Below are 20,337 nucleotides of genomic sequence, written 5' to 3'. Positions count from 1 at the left end.
CGTGACCAATCAGAGTATTCAGATGGAATGCGACTCTCTACCCTTTCCCACTCTTTCCGCGCGCCCTTTACCAACATGGCTGCGGGAGCGGGGCACTCTGGGATGCGTAGTCCAGCCCTCTCGTGTCTTCTTTACCGCAGAGGGGCTAGCTCCGGGAGTTGTTGGCGGCCGCGATGGCTCCTGGGAGTTGTAGTTCTTTGCCCTGTCTCGGACCCCTCCTGTTTCCGGTGCCGTCACGGGGCAGAGCAGTCGGTGACAGTACCGAGGGCCCCCGCCCCGCGCCCATGGCTGAGCCGGATCGTGAGTCGGGGGCCCTGGTGGGAGGGTCGGGCCGCGCCGGGGCCTGGCTGAGGGCTGCAGGCCCCGGGGCCCGAGGGCGGGCGTGGTGGGGCAGGAGATGGGGGCTGCACTGGGGGGAATGGGATTCAGGGGCCGTTGCAAAATGATCCATATTGCTAGCTTGGTGGGTTTCTGGGTCGCGAGGTTTTAAGGGTCCGTTTGCCACGTCCCCCAGGTTACTAATGATCGCGTCTTTCTCTCACCTTAGTTGCTAAGGACCCTCGTTGCTAGAGACTTAGAATGCCGCGGTCCAGGTTGCTGAGGGTACCTGGTTGTTAGTGGGAACTGTAGGATGCTAGGGGACCCCTGGTGTCCCCTCCTATCTCTTCCTTCCTCTCCTAAACCTACCATCCCACCCTCCCTGCCCTCCACCACCCAACACCTCTTCCAGGCGGAGTATCTCTTCTTATCTTCTCACTTGCTTTCTACGCTTCCCTCTGCTTGTAAACCTAACCCTCCCCGTACACACTCACACACTACTGCGTCCTTCCTAACTCCTCCTAAGTCTTCCTCCATACCCTGTATGCTTTACTTTCTTTTCTCTCTCCTAAACCTTCCCGTCCCAGCCTCTTTGTCCCTCACTAACCACCTGTCCTCCCAGCACTCCCCACTCTGATAAGATCTGCTTTTCCCCATTCCCTCCCTCCATCTACTCCATTTTTACACTTCCACCCCAGTATAACTAGGTTGGTGGGTCTTCTTGACCCCCTCTGCCCCCCGCTGCTTTGAAACCCTTCATTCCCCCTTAACCACTCCCTTCACCATAACCACATCTCCTCCCCCAGCCTCTGACCCTGTGGAGACCCAGGCAGGGAAGGTGCAGGAGGCTCAGGTGAGATGGAGGGAAGGGTGGAGGGAAGGAGAGAGATGGACTTCCAACACCCCACATGGGGGGAGGTGGCAGAGGGGAGACAGATACCCCAGGGCCCTCAGCTCACTGCCCCAGTCCCTCACCCCACCTCCTGGTTCATCCTCCTGGGGAATGGTGGATTCTGGGGACTGTCAGAGAAGGGTGTGCAGCTTCAACCCCAGGCCTGCCCTTCCAAACTTTCCTTTCTCCTTGCCCTCCCCACCGCGCCCCTCATCCCTTCTGAAACTCATTTGCACTGGGCATGGAAGAGCTTTGGTCCCTGAACTCACAGATCTCATGGGACAAGTGACTAGACAATGACCCTATGGGGTGATAATGAAAGTAGCTCAGGGCACTCTGGGAGCCCAGAGTAAACTTTGTGGGGTCACACAGATTCCTGCCAGTCCCTTCCCTGGAGGAATCCACAGGCTGATCTAGGAGTCAGATTGAGGTACAGCACATGGTAGTTAGTGTAGAGTGATTTAGAATTTTCTCAGGCAAGGTGAGAAATGGTGTCCCAAACAGAGGATACAACTTTTGCAAACACTGAGGGGCATGAAAGAATGTGATGTGTTCAGTAATCAGGTGGCTGGGGAGGTCAGCTAATTATATTCATGGTTAGCATTTATTGAGTACTTACTCCAGCCGGGTACTCTGCTTAGTGTTTGATGTGCCTCATCTCATCTTCCCAGAATCCCTGTTGGGGGGCAAGGTCTACTGTAGCCATTTTATAGATGAGGAATTGGAAACAGAGTTGTTCAGTAACTTGTCCACTGTTCCTTGGCTAGAAGGACAGGGACGGGTTTGCGACCCACAGCACCCGGCACATTGCGTCCCGGACACTTCGCTGGAAGCAGGCTCACAGAGGCCCCACCAGCACCTCCAGCTCCCCCTTAGGCCCTGTTGCTCCCACGTTCTCAGCAGGGCCCTGAAATCCTTCCACAGAGCCTCACTGTCTGCAACCTGAAATCATGCCAGCCCACCCACAGACGCGAGATCGCAGTTCAGATGTAGGCCAGTGCAGCAGCTGTGATGAGAGCACCCCACAGAGGCACGGCAGAGCCACACCGAGGGGATAAGAGTTTCCTGTCAGGCCGGGCTTCTCCCTCGCCTGGCTCCCAAAGCACGACCACTGTCAGGGAAAAAGGTTTAATGTGAAAAAGCGATCCTCAGTCCCAAAGAGAGAGATTCGAGGATGTAAATTGCAGCATTGTCTCATACAGAAAAACTGGAAACAGCCCAAACGGCTATCAGTTGATGGGTTAAATGAACTATGGGGCATCCTCACACTGCAACACTATGTAGCTGGTAGGTCTATGATATATTGTTTGGCGCAAAATGCAAGTTGCAGCATTGTACTGTGGTATGACCCATTTCTGGGGAAATAACGAGTTTTACCCGCAGAGACAAAATCTGGAGTAATTACCATTGTACTATTAATAAGAGTGGTTAGCTTGAAGTGGGGGAATGGGACGGGGGTTGTGGGTGAGGGAATCATGAAGCAAGTGCCCCCAAGTTATACATTGTCTAATGGTCGAAGTTTTTGTGCAGCATACGTAGTCCGAAAGTAACGAAAAGTTTTCACTATGTTTGGAAGGGAGGTTTCTATTCAGAAAGGCTTGGAACCAGAGTTGTGAGTGATGGAGAGGGCTTGTTGGAGGGGTTTTAAACAGGAGAGCGAATTGGTTAGATTTTTTTTTTTTTTTTTTTGGCTGCACCACTCGGCTTGCGGGATCTTAGTTCCCCAGCCAGGGATTGAATGCAGGCCCTTGGCAGTAAGATCGCGTAGTCCTAACCACTGGACTGCCAGGGAATTCCCCAGAATTGCATTCCTACCATTGCATGAGGTCCATGACAGGGCCCAGGCCTGGTCTAGTACACAGCACAGCCGGTGTCCATTTGTTCGGTGGTGGATAGTTCTGGAACTCCCGCTGAGTGCCAGACCCTGTTCTTGGTGCTGGGCTGCCAGCGGTGATGACGAAAACTCCCAGCCTTCTTGGAGCTGACATCATGGTAGACTCCATAGATGTTCGTGATCAGATGATTAGACTGGAGAAGCCACAGAGAAGGGCCTTTGAAGTGGAGGGGCTGGGCCACGTGGAGCCCTGGAGAGGGGACGTGTTATGGCAGGAGGTCAGGGGAGGGAGGCAGGAGGCGTCTGGCAGACCGGGGGCCGGAAGCCACACTGAGATGGGGCCCAGGAGGAGGAGCAGGTTTGGGGGAGATGCTGAGGCCAGTTTGGGACACGGTGGGAGTGAGGGACCGGGGGTCACTTAGAAGGAGGCATACCAGGAGGCTGCGGGAACCCTGCATCTGGAGGACAGACCAGTGGCGTGGATGAGGCCGACCAGGGAAGGTGAACAGAGAAAGTAGGGAGGGCCCAGGACAGCGTCCCATACCCTCAATTTGGAAGTCTGGCTGAGGGGAGGAGTCGATAAAGAAGATGGAAGGGTTGGAAAGGTGGAGTGGGGGGCTTCAGGCAGGAGGGCTGACGGCCGCAGGGTGAGGACCGAGGCGTTATTCACAGGAGTGACGTAGGTGAGGAGGGCTGCAGGACTGCTGGCCGGGGCAGGGGACTAAGGGGTTGTAAGGCGAGGCCGTGGACACCGGGAGGTGATGAGAACATAGCCAGTGCTTCCTGAGCCATCACCACCACACACCCACCCCAGGGCTGTTCTGAGCACCTCCCAGAGGTGAACTCACTTCATCTCACAGTAGCACTCTGAGATGAGTGTCCTCTGAGCTCCATTTCTAAGAGGAGGAGCTCGGAGACTCAGAAAAGCCAAGTCACCCACCGGAGACGGTGCTCCTTGCAAGTAGCAGAGCTGGGTTTTCCAACACAGGCAGCCTGTCCCAGAGCCCGCACACTGGCCCCCAGCGCTGTCCCCTCCACCCCTCACTTCCTCGGGCCCAGCTCCCAGCCAGAGCCTTTTCCCCAAACCCGGTGTCACCCCCACTTCCTTCCCTCCCTCACCCCACTTCTGGGGCCTGATCACCCCACCCCCACCCCTTCCAGGACTCAGATTCAGACACTGAGGGAGGAGCGGCTGGCGGAGAAGGAGAGAGTGAGTATCTTCCTTGAGAGCACGGTTCTGGGGGGCGGTTTAGGGCAGGGATCTGGGTGCTCACCTCCGCCAGGGGTGACGTTCAAAGTATGTAATACCAGATGCAGTGCGAGCCCCTGGAGGCCCCTGACTGGGCCAGGCATTGAGCTCTTAGTTGCGGGAAGGCGGCGGGGCCCCAGGGCTGGGCAGGGGCACTTGGGGCCTCTGGGCACCCTGACTGAACACCCACCCGGCTGCTGTCTCTCTTCTTTTTGGCCAGTGGACTTCCTGCGGAATTTCTTCTCCCAGACACTGGGCCTGGGCACCCAGAAGGAGCGTCTGCTGGACGAATTAACCCTGGAAGGGGTGACCCGCTACATGCAGAGTGAGCGCTGTGAGTCCTCTGCCTGCACTGGGCCCCTTCCCCTCTCCTGGCCCCAAGTGACTTAATTCACAACTTTCCTCTGCAAGTCACAAGAACCTCAACTCAAACCGGCTTATGCCAAAAAGGGAGTGTGTTGATCCTGTAACAAAAACCCCGCTTTAATCGTGGCTGGATTCAGCGGCTTCCATGCTGTTGTCAAAAATCTGAACCCTCTCTGGTGCAGCTCTTCTCTGTGTTGGGGTCACGGTTGCTCCTGGCAGTGGCAAATACAAGTTGCAGCAGCCTAGTGGCTCCCACTGAAGAGGGAGGGAGCCACCTTTCTCCCAGTAGTTCAGGCAAAAGAGCAGAGATCGGCTCCAATTGTGTCTCTGATTGGCCAGGCCTGTTTGACAGAATGAAGATGCTAATAATAGTAATTACCTTATAGGGTTATGAGGGGGTTACATAAATTCATAGATGTAAATGCCTGGAACCGGGCCTGGAACAGAGCAAGGGCTGCCTAAGTGTTCCCTGTGACGATTATTACAGGAGGCTTGTTTCGGGTGTGGTGTAGAGGTGCCTCTTTATGGGGTCACCATGTAATTTATATTTCTCGCCACGAGTTGAGGTCACCAGAGTCTGAGAAACCGAGCCCTCGGCAGTCGTCGACTAGAACAATCCACTCTTTGAGGGTCCTGGACAGCCTTTTGTTGAGGACGTCTTCTCCAGTTTCCCTGTCCTCCAGCTGCTGCCGTGTCTCCGAGGGCAGCCAGGCCGGCCGTCCTGAACCTCCCTCTCCTAGGGCAGGCCAGACAGCTGTCTGCAGCCATCTCTTGGCTTGGGTGGGCCCCCAAGAGAACGAAGGCAGTGGCATCAAAGCTTTCATTCCTTCTGTCCTCCTGCACATGGGTTTTAGGATAATTGATTCATGAGGGCGCCTATGAGGGGATAATAATAAATAATAACAATGGGGACTTGCATGGCGGTCCGTTGGTTAAGACTTCGCCTTCCAACGCAGGGGGTATGTATGGGTTCGATCCCTGGTTGGGGAGCTGAGATCCCACATGCCTCATGGCCAAAGAACCAAAAAATAAAACAGAAGCAATACTGTAATCAAAATTCAATAAAGACTTTAAAAATGGTCGACAGAGGGGCTTCCCTGGTGGCGCAGTGGTTGAGAGTCCGCCTGCCGATGCAGGGGACGTGGGTTCGTGCCCCGGTCCGGGAAGATCCCACATGCCACGGAGCGGCTGGGCCCGTGAGCCATGGCCGCTGGGCCTGTGCGTCCGGAGCCTGTGCTCCACAACGGGAGAGGCCACAACAGTGAGAGGCCCGTGTACCACAAAACGAACAGACAAAAAAAAATGGTCCACACCAAAAAAATCTTAAAAATATAAAAATAATAATAACAATGAATTGAGCTCTCGCTGATTGCCAGGCACTGGGCTAAGCACTTGACAGGTGTCCCCTCCTTTGATCTTCACGTGATACCTGTGAGGAGTGATCTGGACAGAGGAGGAAACTGAGGTGCAGAGAGACTGTGACTGGGTACAGGGTCACACTTCTGGCAAGAGGCAGAATCAGGGCTCGATGCCAGGCCGCCTGAATCCAGGGCGCACGCTCCCTCCCACATGGCCCCTGGTGGGTCCACTGGGCCTAGTCCAATGGCATCTCGAGACGAGGCCAAGGGCTGTGGCTGTAGCAGGGCTCAGCCTTTGTCACCCTTGCTGTCCTCCTTTGCATAGAACACCCCAGAGGCGCCCGGTTCACAGGCGCCTCACACCCGTGTCTGTCCATCAGCTGAGGGGCAGATGCCAAAGGTGCTGCGTGGCAGGGCTGCCAGCCAGCCAGCCACCGAAGAGGCAGCTGGGCTATTTCTGCACAGCCCCACGTGCTTGTGAAGTGATGCCACCCCTACCACGCCTCCCCATCTTCTTCTCTGAAAGCTGGTGACGATGGGGGAGCAAAGCGCTTATAGGTGTACGAATCGTGGGGCTAAAGAAGTTGAGCACGAGTGACTTGTAGAATCATCAGTGCTGGGCACTGATCTAAGCTTCCCAGGGATGAATTCATTCTCAACAGCCCTGCAAGGTCAGTACTGTGATTATGCCCATTTTACAGAGCAGGAAGCTAAAGCCCAGAGTGGTGATCTGAACTAAGACGCCCCCGCTGGTATGCAGAAGAAGTAGGATTGGAAGCCCTTATCCACTCTGCTGCTCACTGGGCATGAGCTGAGAGTGGCCAGTCTTTGGTCTTCACCTGAAAATTACCAGACTTCCGGCGGCTGATGTGCATTTGATTATGGAGGGAAGGAATAGGATGAAGGAATGTGTATCATATGCTAGAAATAGATGGCCATCCAAGATTATGTCCAAAAGATGAGGGGTGGCCAGAGATTTTTTTCACAATAACCTGCAGCTCTTCCGGGGGAACCCCCCACCCCACCCCTCTCACTAAGATCTCATGCATTTTTGTCTAGATCTAGCGAGGAGAAATTTCTCTCCAAGTGGCCTTTTCTTGAATCTTACTACATTGCTATAATTTCATTTCTTTTAATATAAATTTATTTATTTATTTTGGCTACGTTGGGTCTTCGTTGCTACACATGGGCCTTCTCTACTTGCAGTTTGTTGCAGTGCGCATGAGAACGTTGTGGTGGCTTCTCTTGTTGCGGAGCACAGGCTCTAGGTGCGCGGGCTTCAGTAGTTGTGGTTCGCGGGCTCTAGAGCGCAGGCTCAGTAGTTGTAGCACACAGGCTTAGTTGCTCTGTGACATGTGGGATCTTCCCAGACCAGGGCTCGAACCCGTGTGCCCTGCATTGCAGGTGGATTCTTAACCACTGCGCCACCAGGGAAGTCCCCATTGGTGTAATTTCAAACAGTGGATTCTTTGACCCCATGCTGGCTGTTCCATCAGTCACCTGTGTGACCCCTTCCCCTATCTGAGCCTCAGTTTCCTCATCTATAAAGTGGGATGTTAACACTTCCCTCCTTGAAATGGTTGGGAGAGCCATTCAGCGATCTGAAATGCTTGCCCCAGGGCCAGGCACAGAGTAAACGGCTTCAGGGACTGTGATGGGTGGTATTATTTAAGGGTAAGAAAGGGAAGGGGAAATTTTGGTCTTTTAATGTAATCATTACATTCAGTCTGTGATGATATATTTGATTATTAGACAGCAGAGCCACTAATAATTTTTTAACCTGTCAGAAGTTCATTGTGAACACCAGCTCAGTACTTAGTTTATGGCAAAGACAACTGGTGAACACCAGTTCAGTACTTAGTTTATGGCAAAGACAACTGGTGAACACCAGTTCAGTACTTAGTTTATGGCAAAGACAACTGTCTTAAGATAAATGGTCACATTTTGGAGCAGTGTTTGATGTTCAAAACAAAATGTTACAACGGTAAACAAACGTAAACTGAAAAAAAACAAAAACAAAAAACCCACGCTGCGTAAACTTTTCTCCTCCAGGTCGCAGGGTTATCTGTTTGGTGGGAGCTGGAATCTCCACTTGTAAGTGCCCCCCTCCCCCAAGAGAACTCCCTGGTTGGGGGTGCCCCTTCGAAGAGCTGGGGAGGAGCTGTATGGGGGTCCTTGCCTGGGAGGGTCAGTGTGGTAGAGAAGGGGCCAAGGTCCCTCATCGATTGAATGCCCGCTGCCACTCCTCCCCCAGCGGCGGGCATCCCTGACTTCCGCTCCCCAAACACGGGCCTCTACGCCAACCTGGAGAAATACCATCTTCCCTACCCGGAGGCCATCTTTGAGATTGGCTACTTCAAGGTACGTGTCCTGCAGGGAGGAACGTCTGTAATGGGGGTGGGGGGTGGAGGCGTGGCCGCCTCTCTCCAGCTCTCATCTCACCAGGGCCATCTGGGTGCCCACCTGCCCTCCGGCTCTCTCTCCCACAGAAACACCCAGAGCCCTTCTTTGCCCTCGCCAAGGAACTCTATCCTGGGCAGTTCAAGGTGAGCTCTCTTTTGTGGAGGCGGTGACAGGAAAGGTTGGGGGCCAGCAGGCATGGGAAAGCCCCCTCCAGGGCCCTTCAGACAAATATGATAGCCATTAAACACGTGGGCTCTGGGGAAGTTTCCTGGCCTAGTGGTTAGGATTCCGGGCCTTCACTGCTGTGGCCCGGGTTCAGTCCCTGGTTGGGGAACTGAGATCCTGCAAGCCGTGTGGCACCGTCCAAAATATATATATATATATATACATGGGCTCCGGGCCCAGACTGCCTGGGTCCAAGTCCTGGTCCCTCATTTCCTGCTCTTGTGTCCTTGAGCCTCTGTTTTCCCTTATGTAAAATGAAGCTGATAATAGTCCACGAGAAGGGTTGTCGTGAGGCTTAAATGAGTTAACGATACGTGCAAGAGCCCAGACCCCAGAGCCAGTCCTCTCTGTGCAAACCCCAACTCCGCAACCTGGGTGACTTTGGCAAGACAGTCACCCTCTCTGTGCCTCAGTTCCCTCGCCTGTGAAATGGGGATAACAAAGGTGCGCACCTCGCGAGGTCGGTGTGGCGATTCCGTGAGGGAAAACAGGCGTGGCGCCTAGAACGGTTCCCGGCGCACGGCGGTGCGCGGTCAGTGTCTTCTGTCTTCATCGGCATTGTCATGATTGCTCCCCTCCAGCCCACTGTCTGCCACTACTTCATCCGCCTGCTGAAGGAGAAGGGGCTGCTCCTGCGCTGCTACACGCAGGTAGGCGGGACCGCGGGCGTGCTGGGAGGAAGAGCGCGGGCTGGAGGGGCCCGAGAGCTCAGGCCACGGCTTCTCTGTCACGTGACCTGCAGTAACTCACGTCCCCTCTCTCAGCCTCAGTTTCCCTTTCTATAAAACAGAGGCCAGAACAGCTTTGCCCTCTCAGGCCTGTGGTGATGTGGCGGTGACCTCCCTCAGGGCCATCGCAGGAGTACTTCTCTGAGCAGACGCTATTGGCACCATAGATTTCGTATTTCCAGCAGATAACTCCAAACTGAGTTGACCTAATATGATCACTACACCTGACAATTTTCCGGCTGGTAGCTGTAAACTCTTAAGGAAAGAGCACTATTGTTTTTTTTTTTTTCTGTGGGGCACCTTTTAAAAATATATTTATTTATTTGGCTGTGCTGGGTCTTAGTTGTGGCAGGCGGGCTCCTTAGTTGCGGCTCGCTGGCTTATTAGTTACGGCACACCAGCTCCTTAGTTGCAGCAGGTGGGCTCCTTAGTTGGGGCATGCATGTGGGATCTAGTTCCCCAACCAGGGATCGAACCCCGGCCCCCTGCATTGGGAGCGTGGAGTCTTAACCACGGCACCACCGGGGACGTCCTGGGACACCCTTTTATAATTTGCACAAAGGCCTTGTGCGTACCGTGGGGCCGTGGCTCATACAGGTCAGGTGCTTGGCGGAGGGCCTCGCCGGGGTGTCCTCAGGGAAGGACAGCTCACATTGTTGGCTTCCGAGTTGGTGAGCCTTTTAGGGTCTTGCACCCCTAATAGTGAAAAATGTTTGCATCTCTACCTTTGTTTCATAAATACGTATTCAAATTACATGATGTACTATAGCCCTGATACCATGCCTGCTCTAATTCATACCTCAGAACCCAAAATTATAAAATAGAGAGAGAACACATGGATAGAAATAGGTGTTCTATTATTTTCTTCCTGGGCCTGGCAATCGGGAGCCTGCAGCCTCAGAAGTTGCCACCAGGGGGAGGATGAAATCTTTGTAGGTCCGGAATTCTCAAGTGGGGTACGTGCTCCCACCCAGGGCTGGCGGGGGAGGGGATGGCCTCCTCCTTCCAGCAGGAGCCCCAGCTCAGAATAAACCTGACCTTTCTTCCCAGAGAGTCAGTTTTTTCCATGAGATGTGACTCAGACTTGATACGAACAGCTCACCTGAAGCCAAGTGCCTTCATGAAATACTCACCATAGCCCTGCTGGCAAACCTGTTTGTAAGCCTCTGTCCCAATGTTTACTGAGTGCCAACCCAGTGCCAGGCCCTGCAGGCAGTGAACGGAGGGAGCAGACATCCCTGCCCTCCTGGAACTGACACTGTAGTGTGGGGAGAGACAACGGACAAGATGGGTGAGTTGCGTATCTACGCTGATGCTGAGAGGTCTATGGCGCGCAGCGGAGCAGGAAAGGGGACTCAAGCTCTGTGTGTGCAGGGTCGGGGGTGCTGTAGTGAACAGGATGTCAGGGAAGGCCTCACTGAGAAGCAGGACATTTAAACAGAGACCTGTAGGAGGGGAGGGAGGCAGCCATGGGATCATCTGTCGAGGGGAGAGTGCATTCCAGGCAAAGCGAACAGCCAGTCCAGAGGTCCTGAGGGGAGGCTGCATTTGGCGTGTTCAAGAAGCTGGATCTGGACTTCCCTGGCAGTCCAGTGGTTAAGACTCCACGCTCCCAATGCAGGGGGCCCAGGTTCGATCCCTGGTCAGGGAACTAGATCCCACATGCCACAGCTAAGACCCGGCACAGCCAAAAAATTAAATATTTTAAAAAAGAGAAAAGAAGAAGAAGAAGAAGCTGGATCTGAGTGAGCAGGGAGGACAGTAGTAGGAGAAGATGGAGGAGACAAGGTCAGGGAGGTGACAGGGGTGGGCCGTGGGGGGGCTTGGGGGCCACAGGGAGGGCTTTGTCCTTTCCCCTGAGTGAGATGGAATCACAGGAGGGCTCTGAGCAGGGCAGGGACGTGACCTGACCCAGGTGTTCACAGGGTCCCTCTGGCTGCGTGAGGGGGGCAGACTGTGGGAGCAGTGGGGGGCGGGTACCAAGACCAGGGAGGAGGCTGCAATGATGTTCCAAGCAGGAGAGGATGGAGGCTGGGCCAGGGAGGGGGCCGCCGAAGGGGAGAGGTGGGCGGCTTATGAACCCGTTTTGAAGGTGGAGCTGGCAGGACTTGCCAATGGGTTGAATGTGAAACGATTCGTGAGAGAAGGAAAGGAGTCAGGGATGACTGGCTCCCTCTCAGCCTGAGCACCTGCTGCCTTTTATTGAGATGGTGGGACGTGCAGGCGTGGGGGGCAGAGGAGGAGCTTGGCTGAAGGCATGTCGGGGTTGAGATGCCCATTAGACAACCACCTGGGGACATGGGCAGACAGCTGGACACAGGAGTCTGGACTCGAGCTGGAGAGCAGCAGATAGACGACGTTTAAACCCTCCAGACAGGATGAGATCACAGGGGTCCCAGCACGAGAAGCCCAGGCCCAGGACCAGGTGGCTCATGGGGGCTGCTCAGAGGGCTTGCTTCCCAGCTCTGTCTGAGGCAGAACCCCCTGCCCCAACCACGAAAGCACGCCAGCTGTAGGCTATTTTTAGACGAAAGCCAACACCAATGCGTTGTGAGGTCAGCGTGAAATGTGGTGGCATTTCCCCCCAGTTGCAATTCTTCATGTGTGGATTTAAGCACGCATACGTATTCAAAATGGCGCGTTACGTAACATAGACAAAGGTGGAAAAAATTTTTCCAGTCTCACGTTTCACGAAACCTTTTTTTTTTTTTTTTAAACTCATCACCCTCTTCTTTAACCTCAGCCACTTTTTGAGTCACTGACCCAGTTTTCTGGAACACATTGTCTTCACGCCTTTCTGAATTGTGACGATGCAGCACTCTTGAAGCCACGCGCGATGCTATTTTTATCTCAAGACACAAGTATCCATTCAAACATGAGAACAGTTGTCGCCTTCGTTCAAGTCACTGTGATCTCCTCAGCAAACCAGCTTATCGCTCTTTTAAATCTATGTCTATGGCATTTACATCATACATAGGGTTTGTACTTGGCTTTCTTTCATTTAAGCCCTGTCTGGAGGATCCTTCCATATCTGCACCCACATAGCAGTTTCATGCTTTTTTAAAAAAAAATTATTTATTTATTTATTTTATTTTTGGCTGCGTTGGTCTTTGTTGCTGCAGGTGGGCTTTCTCTAGTTGCGGCGAGCGGGGGCTACTCTTCGTTGCAGTGCACGGGCTTCTCATTGCAGTGTCTTTTCTTGTTGCGGAGCACGGGCTCTAGGCACATGGGCTTCAGTGATTGTGGCACGCGGGCTCAGTAGTTGTGGCTCGCAGGCTCTAGAGCGCAGGCCCAGTAGTTGTGGCACACAGGCTTAGTTGCTCTGTGGCATATGGGATCTTCCCAGACTAGGGCTCGAACCCGTGTCCCCTGCATTGGCAGGTGGATTCTTAACCACTGTGCCACCAGGGAAGTCCCAGCTTCATGCTTTTTAAAAGCATGTCAGAGACGTGATGTCTTGAAACCAGAAGTGAGCCAAGGTCTAAAATTCAAGAGATTGCAGATGAAAACCCAGACATCAGGCTCCTCTTGAAAATCGGGAAGAGCTGGGTGTACCCTGGGTGGCTTTCTGTGGGGGAGAGTGGTTGGCTGGAGCTGAGTGGCCGCTGCCCACCTTGCCCAGGGCCCGCCTCCTCACCATGACCTCTTTCCTGCCTGATGCTGAGGCCAGACGTCAGTTGCTGTGTGTTGCCATGCATTCATTGCTGCTTGGCCTTTATAGCGAACCTCTTGGACCATATTCCCCAGCCCCAGCTTCCCTCCCGGGGGCCACGGCTGCTGCCTACTTCTTGGGTCTCCTTTGAAGATATTCCATACTTAGGCAAGCAAATACACAAATTCATATATTGATTTTTTCACATCCTGTACACACTGCCTTTGTGCTTTGGGCCTTCTAACATCTTGGAGAGATCCCTTCTTACCAGTACATACGGGTTGACCGCATTCATTTTTGTTTGTTTGTGGTTTCTCCATCAAAAGTGGCATCAAGGGAATTCCCTGGTGGTCCAGTGGTTAGGACTCTGTGCTTTCACTGCTGAGAGCGTGGGTTCGATCCCTGGCCAGGGAACTAAGGTCCCGCAAGCCGCACAGCGTGGCAAAAAAAAAAAAAAAAGTGACATCAAAGGGTAACACAGAGGCGTGTAGGTAGACCTTTGACGTGCCATTTAGTTATATGCCTGCACACTGCTTACTTACGTGTCAGGGAGTTGGTAGACTAAGTCAAGAAACAAAGGCAAAACTAGCATTTCTAGTAAAGGGGGGAGAGGGAAAGCCACCGAGAGTCTGGGAACAGTGACTCTTGTCTGTTTATCCCCAGACAAGATAAACAGATGTGTTGGGGATAAACTGATGTGTTGGGGATAAACTGATGGCTGGCTGGGAGCAGAGAGGGCAGTTGGGGCTGTCTGCCCTTGCAAGGGAACCCTCTCAGTTGTTCACGGAGCCTCCAGGAAACCTCGTCGGGTCAGCCGTAGGCTGCATATGCCCGGCCATCTCTGTAACGTCTGCCAGTGTCCTCCAGCAGCACCTGCCCCAGCAGCATTCCTCGTGGGCAAACAAAAGCTGCTCCGGAGGGGCTGGAGAAAGCGCAAGTGTCTATGTGAAAGAGAAGAATATTCTTGCCTGTTGAATAAGGAAAGTATCTCTGTCTGAAAAGACTACAAGTTAATATACTATCAATGCAGCAGATCATAGTAAGGTTAAGTACGAAAACAGTGTGATGAAAACCCCAAAAACCCTCCTGATTCATTGATTTATGTTAATGCCTGGCCAGGGCTGCCACAGACAGCTGTGCAGGTTGGGTACTGCACAAGGATGCCATATCTGAGGGGGTTGCGTTTACAGTGGAGACACTGGAGAGTTGTACGTTTATTTCACCAAATTTCTGGCAGGTGCCACTAGAGTGTCTGGTTCTAACAAAACACATTTGCAGCAAAACGGAAGCAAAGTGGCCCAAATTTGCCAGGGCTGGTTGGTGGCAGTGGGTCTGGGCTCATAGAGATTTGAGTTTGGGCCCCTGCCTTTAAGTGTCCATGACTTACCTTTTCAGAGGCACCATCAGGATGAACAGAAGACTTTTAGACACACCCTGCCCCTTGCTTCTCCCTCCCTCCCTTCTCCCCTGTCCCACTTGCTTTTCTCAGCCGCAACTCCTGGCTATGCCTTCTGCCCCTTGGGGGGTGTGGTGCACTCCTGACCCTCTCTCCTCCATCTCTCCCTCCAGAACATAGACACCCTGGAGCGAGTGGCGGGGCTGGAGGCCGAGGACCTGGTGGAGGCCCACGGCACCTTCTACACGTCTCACTGCATCAGCCCCGTCTGCCGGCAGGAGTACGCGCTAAGCTGGATGAAAGGTGAGGGGCTGGAGGCTATTATCCCCGAGGGTAGGCCTCCTGTCCCCTGTCTGCTCCCCAGCGCCAGGGACAGGGTCTCCACGCGAGGACGCCAGCTCTGTCCTGCACAGCTCTGCAGCTCTTTTTAGCAGATAATGGCAGCCCCCAAAGATTGGAGGTGGCAGTGGGGGTTCATTTCTCCCGACACCACCTCACAGCCAGGTTATGATGGATGCAGACTCCAGACACAGAGACGTGCGTTAGCAGACTGGCCCCCACGTGGTCATACAACCTGTTCTGTGAGGTCATGAAACCCTAGCTCTTTGTCCTTTGGGCGCTCTGACCCCGTCTCACATGAGGGGCTCATCCAGGCAAGCGCAGCTACACTCCAAGAAGAGCAGAAGTATCTGAGAGAACTTTCTGGGGTGAGGGGAATGTCCAACACGGCAGCCACTTGCTACATGGGACTGTTGAGCTCTTAAAATGTGGCTAATGTGACCGAGGAACTGAATTCTTAACTTTCTTTAATTTGTATTAATTAAAATTTAAAAGTCACATGGGGCTCTAACCAGCATACGGGACAGCACTGCCCCAGAGGCGCAGGATTCAACCGGCACATTAGCTGGATTCAGGCGAGCAGAGGCCGTGGCGTGTGAAGCTGGGCACAGCCCTGGTTAGGAATGAAGCCTGGGGGCTGTCCTTAAGGATGCAAACTCCAGGGCTTGCTAAAGTCGTCATCCCTGTTCTTGCCTGGGCAGAGTGTCCAAAAAGAGAAGGAGGAACAAAAAAATCCAGCCAATCCACATTTCCTGAATGCCAGTGAGAGCTGATTTCTGACATCCATTGTGCTAATTAAGAAGCCACTTACTTCATCCATGGAAACCCATTTCTGACGTTCTTTATGCCGATTTCACAAAGCCTCTGGTGTCCCTGTGTGATAAGGACAGCTGCAGCGCTGATAGTAGGGCCCCTGGAGTGTGGCCCTTCTGACAACATGCCAGCTGCCCGCCCCTGGGGTGAGGATTCCTGAATAGCCCAAGTGCACGCAGCTGGGGGTGATGGACAATTAACATTACCCCATTATGTTTCTCTTACAGCAGTAGCACAAGCGTCACCCGCAAAATGTCATGTACTGTCAATGCAAAAATATTCTCAAGTAAATGACAGACCTGAAAGCAGTGCTCTGTAAATAGCTGTTGAAGGAATGAGTGAATAGTTGAATGAACAAGCCAGGATTCTGTGGGTTGCAAGTGACAGAATGCTTTCAAGCTTCCTTAATCAATAGGCAATGAGGAGGATTGTCATAGGCATGGGGTGTGCGTGGGGGCAGGGGTGTGTCTGTCACAGAGCCCAAGAGTGGGAAGCAGCTGCACCTAAGGTTCTGTCTCCGTCCCAGCATCATCTGCATAATTCTTCCCTCTCTGCCACTAGGCCTGGCGCCTACCAGGCCTCTCTGACCCACGGTGAGGTAGGGCTGCCCTCAAAGACCCACTGGACGAGCTTCACTCCCAAGTCCAGATTCCCCAGGTCGGGGGTTGGTGGAACCCAGCTGCCCCTTTTAGGGGCGAGTGTCTGCTCATTTGTTTGTTTGTTCATTTAATAGCTATAGGCTGGTGCTGGGAGCCACCCCAGGAATGTTGGGGGCGGGGGAGGGACAGCTATCTAAGAATGGAGGTCCCTCCTGATCAGGGCAAACACCCCAGGAGGCCCCCGGTGACTGAGCTGTGTTTGTGTTGACAGTGAAGGAAGGATGGGGTGGGCAGGCAGGCTGCAGCCCCAGCCCAAAGCCTCTTACCTCCTCTTCTCCCTCCCCGTTCCCCACGCTCAGAGAAGATCTTCTCCGAGGTGACTCCCAAGTGTGAGAAATGTCGGAGTGTGGTGAAGCCTGGTGAGCCTTGGGGCCGGGGACCAACCGAGGTAGACTCAGGCTGGGACCCCCTCAGCCACTAACCCCTTCCCAAGAAGGCCACGCGCCCTATCCGTCCATCCACCCCCGTCACCCTCTCTCCCTGACCAGTGCCCGGAGTCTGCCCCAGGGAGAGTGGGTACCATAGCCCCTAATCTGTCCCCAGTGCTCCACACTCCCGTCCCAGCCCTGCGGTCCACCTTCTGCTCCTGCCTGTCCTCTCTCTCCCTCCCTGTCTCTGCCCCCCTGCTTTTTCACTGTCTCTATCTCTCCCTGTGTCTGTCTGTCCATCTATCTCCACCTCAGATATCGTGTTCTTTGGCGAGAACCTCCCAGCGCGTTTCTTCTCCTGCCTGCAGTCAGTAAGTATACCCGCCGCGCCCCCCATCTCGGTCCACGCAGGGGCAGCCTGGGTCCTGCCCTGGGGAAGGTGGCTTCCCCAGGTAGCTGCGGGTGGGCTTGCAGCGGGGGCCGGGGACCACAGCCCAGCCTCACTGGCCGCTCCCCCTTCACAGGACTTCCTGAAGGTGGACCTCCTCATCATCATGGGCACCTCCCTGCAGGTGCAGCCCTTCGCATCCCTTATCAGCAAGTAGGTTGGGGTTCGGGGCTATGGGGGGCTGCTGGGGACTGGGGGAGCCGGGACAGGCCCTCACCACTCAGCTCGCCCTCCACCAGGGCGCCCCTCTCCACCCCGCGCCTGCTCATCAACAAGGAGAAGACTGGCCAGGTGAGTCCTTTTAGTCACACCCTGCCACCCCCACACAGGGGCCCCACATTGCCTCCCCCCAGCCTCCTCAGGAACCAGGGGACAGGTCTCTGGAGAATCCCGATACTTTGGACCCCTCAGCTCAGACCTAAGGATTCTGGAATCCACAGTGTTCAGGTTCCAGGCTGCCCTGACTCCAAGATTCCACAGGCCTCTGTGTCATTCACCCCTTTTTTTTTAAAATTTATTTATTATTTATTTTTGCCTGCGCTGGGTCTTCGTTGCTGCGCATGGGCTCTCTTTAGTTGTGGCGAGCGGGGGCTACTCTTTGTTGCGGTGCACGGGCTTCTCATTGCAGTGGCTTCTCTTGTTGCGGAGCACGGGCTCTAGAGTGCGCGGGCTTCCGTAGTTGTGGCACACGGGCTCAGTAGTTGTGGCACACGGGCCCAGTAGTTGTGGCTCGCTGGCTCTAGAGCACAGGCTCAGTAGTTGTGGCACACGGGCTTAGCTGCTCCACGGCATGTGGGATCTTCCCGGACCAGGGCTCGAACCCGTGTCCCCTGCATTGGCAGGCAGATTCTTAACCTCTGCTCCACCAGGGAAGTCCCTCATTCACCCTTTTGAACGAGTGACAGAACCCCAGCTCAAAGCGACTTAAGCCAAAACGAGAATGTCGTGCTTCCCGTGACTGAAGAGTCAGGGCTAGCTGGCCCCTGGGCCTGCAGCAGTTCTGTCAGGAGTTACCCGCTCCCTCTCTCATCTCTCTTTTCCTGAGGTAGCTTCACTCCCAGGCAGGGGCTCCCTCCTGGGGACAGATGTTTCTCCAACAGGCAAAAAACGTACAGTGTGCCAGATACCGTGCTAAGCATTTCCTCTGTATTAACCCGCTGACAGTACAACCCTAGGAGTGGGTTTGATGATCACCCCCACTCTACAGAGAAAGAAACTGACGTTCAGAGAGGCCAGCCACTTGAGCAAAGTCACAGAGCTGGGATTCCAACCCAAGCCACCTGGCTCCTGGGTCTGTGCTCTTAGCTCCCCCCTACTCCACCCCCTTCCCCACAGATGGACCCTTTCCTTGGGATGATGATGGGCCTCGGAGGAGGCATGGACTTCGACTCCAAGAAGGCCTACAGGTGAGGCCCTCCTGCGGCAGTGCGGGGGCAGTGGAGCCTTCAAGGGACAGGGCCAAGGTGGGAGGGAGGGCACGGAGGCACAGGGCAGGGCAGAGCCGGCAGGGCCCTGGGACAAGCCTGGGAGCTCTGACTCTCACCCGCCCACAGGGACGTGGCCTGGCTGGGTGACTGCGACCAGGGCTGCCTGGCCCTTGCTGACCTCCTCGGATGGAAGGTGAGGAGCCTGGGCCACCCCCGCCCACCCTGAGCCCAGTCCCTGGACCCCTGTCCCACAGGTCCTCTGACCTTATGATGCATGATGACCTCTGACCTCTGTGAACTTTGTCCCCTGCAGAAGGAACTGGAGGACCTTGTCCGGAAGGAGCATGCCAGCATAGATGCCCAGTCGGGGTCAGGGACTCCCAACCCCACCACTTCAGCTTCCTCCAGGAAGTCTCCACCTCCTGCCAAGGAGGAGGCCAGGACCACGGAGGGAGAGAAACCCCAGTGACAGCCGCATCTCCCAGGCAGGACGCCCAGCTTTGGGACAGCTGAGCCCCAACCAGGCCTGGCCCCCTCTAACTTACAGCTCTTTTCTGGGGAGCTCAGAACATTTCCTCAATCTACTAACTACTCCCTCCCAAAACTGGGGTCCCAGCACCCCTGAGCCCGGCGAATCTCTAACATTCTTAGGGCTGAGGCTTGGGCAGCCGGTCTCTAACAGCCCACAGCCCCTAATCACCCTTAGGGCCAAGGATCAGCCTCCCCTAATCTCTAACTGCTCAGGGGGCCAGGGGTACCTCCAAACTGCTAACTGTCCCAGGACGAGAGCCCCAGGGCCCCCATGCTCTCTACTGTTCCCAGGGGCTTGAGGCCAAGTCGACGAAGCCTAACCTACCCTGGGTGGGGAGGTGCGCCCTCCAGACATAACTCACACCCAGTGGGCGGTCCAAGCCTCGAGGCCTCCCAAGTCTCTGCCTACAACTCCCAAAGTGGGTGCCAGGCCCCCTCACTCGGGACCCGCTTCCCAGACGGGGGCGGGGGCAGATGGTGTCGCTTATTAGAGACAAATTAAAAACAAAAAACAACTAACCATCAGCTGTCTGGCCTCGCTGTTCTTTCCTGTGGGCCCACAGGGAAGCTGCCGGAGGAAGGGACTAGACCTTGGGCCCCTAAGGAAACAAGAACATCCACAGGCTCTCATGAGAAAGGGTGAAGGGCGCCGAAGGGTGCCGAGAGGGGACTCGTGGGGCCGTGGGAGCCTCATGGTTCTTACCCCTGGACTCCCAGACTGCCAGGGTCCCTTCCTCCAGAGCCCGGTCACCTAAGGCCTGAGCCCCCGGAAAGAGGGAGGAGGGTCGATTTCAAATACCCCCAGCCCCGCCTCTTCCCCCTGCCCACTCAGCTTCCTCTCTCTGCGAGGAACACTTTCACTTCCTGCTACTCCAGGCCTCCCCTCGGAGAACAGGTAGGGGTCCCCAGGGACTGAGCAGCTGGCATCATCACCCCCCCACTGACCCACTGCCTCCCTGAGGTATCAGGCAGCTGCCGCCGTCCCATCCTGCCCAGCACCACCCATCTCCTTCTCCCCTTCTCATGGGACCCAGGCAAGCATCTGTCTCCCTCGCCCCACCCCTCCTGACTGCTCTCCCCTGGCCAGGGCACCTGCTCTCTGTCCCCCACTTCCTAATACCCTGGGCTTCTGGTCGGTGGGCTGATTGATTTGTTTAGCTGTTTATTTTCCATCCCCTATACCCACCCCAAGAAGAATGGAAGCCCCTGGGAGCAGGGGCCTATTCTGCCCATCACCCTTTTCCTCAGGCACCCTTTTCCCCTACTCTGGGCCTGTACTCAGTAAATATTTGTTGGATGTATGGGTGCATGGATGGATGGATGGATGCATG

General features: G+C 54.7%; 1 protein-coding gene across 1 annotated transcript; it reads left to right on the top strand.

Moving 5' to 3' along the window:
• Positions 1–221: 221 nt before the first annotated feature.
• SIRT2 (sirtuin 2) lies at positions 222–19,436 on the top strand. The gene is made up of 16 exons (XM_082863150.1): positions 222–300; positions 1,125–1,171; positions 4,206–4,254; positions 4,514–4,627; positions 8,070–8,111; positions 8,272–8,378; positions 8,507–8,563; positions 9,227–9,295; positions 14,595–14,724; positions 16,532–16,591; positions 16,916–16,971; positions 17,125–17,201; positions 17,288–17,339; positions 18,384–18,454; positions 18,602–18,668; positions 18,789–19,436. Exons 1-16 carry the CDS (start codon positions 285–287, stop codon positions 18,942–18,944), a joined length of 1,170 nt encoding a protein of 389 aa, XP_082719276.1. The 5' UTR covers positions 222–284; the 3' UTR covers positions 18,945–19,436.
• Positions 19,437–20,337: the final 901 nt, after the last annotated feature.

The sequence above is a fragment of the Leucopleurus acutus genome, assembly GCF_964270905.1.
Source record: "Leucopleurus acutus genome assembly, chromosome: 20".
NCBI classification, from domain to species: domain Eukaryota; kingdom Metazoa; phylum Chordata; class Mammalia; order Artiodactyla; family Delphinidae; genus Leucopleurus; species Leucopleurus acutus.
The sequence above is the reverse complement of the archived record's forward strand: the minus strand, read 5'-3'. Positions and strand labels throughout refer to the sequence as shown.

What these genes read in the sequence shown, in the direction of transcription:
- SIRT2 (XM_082863150.1), top strand. An exon ending in GGAAGGTGCAGGAGGCTCAG is followed by an intron (nt 1,172 to 4,205) that starts GTGAGATGGAGG and finishes CACCCCTTCCAG; the next exon opens with GACTCAGATTCAGACACTGA. An exon ending in CTACATGCAGAGTGAGCGCT is followed by an intron (nt 4,628 to 8,069) that starts GTGAGTCCTCTG and finishes TTTCTCCTCCAG; the next exon opens with GTCGCAGGGTTATCTGTTTG.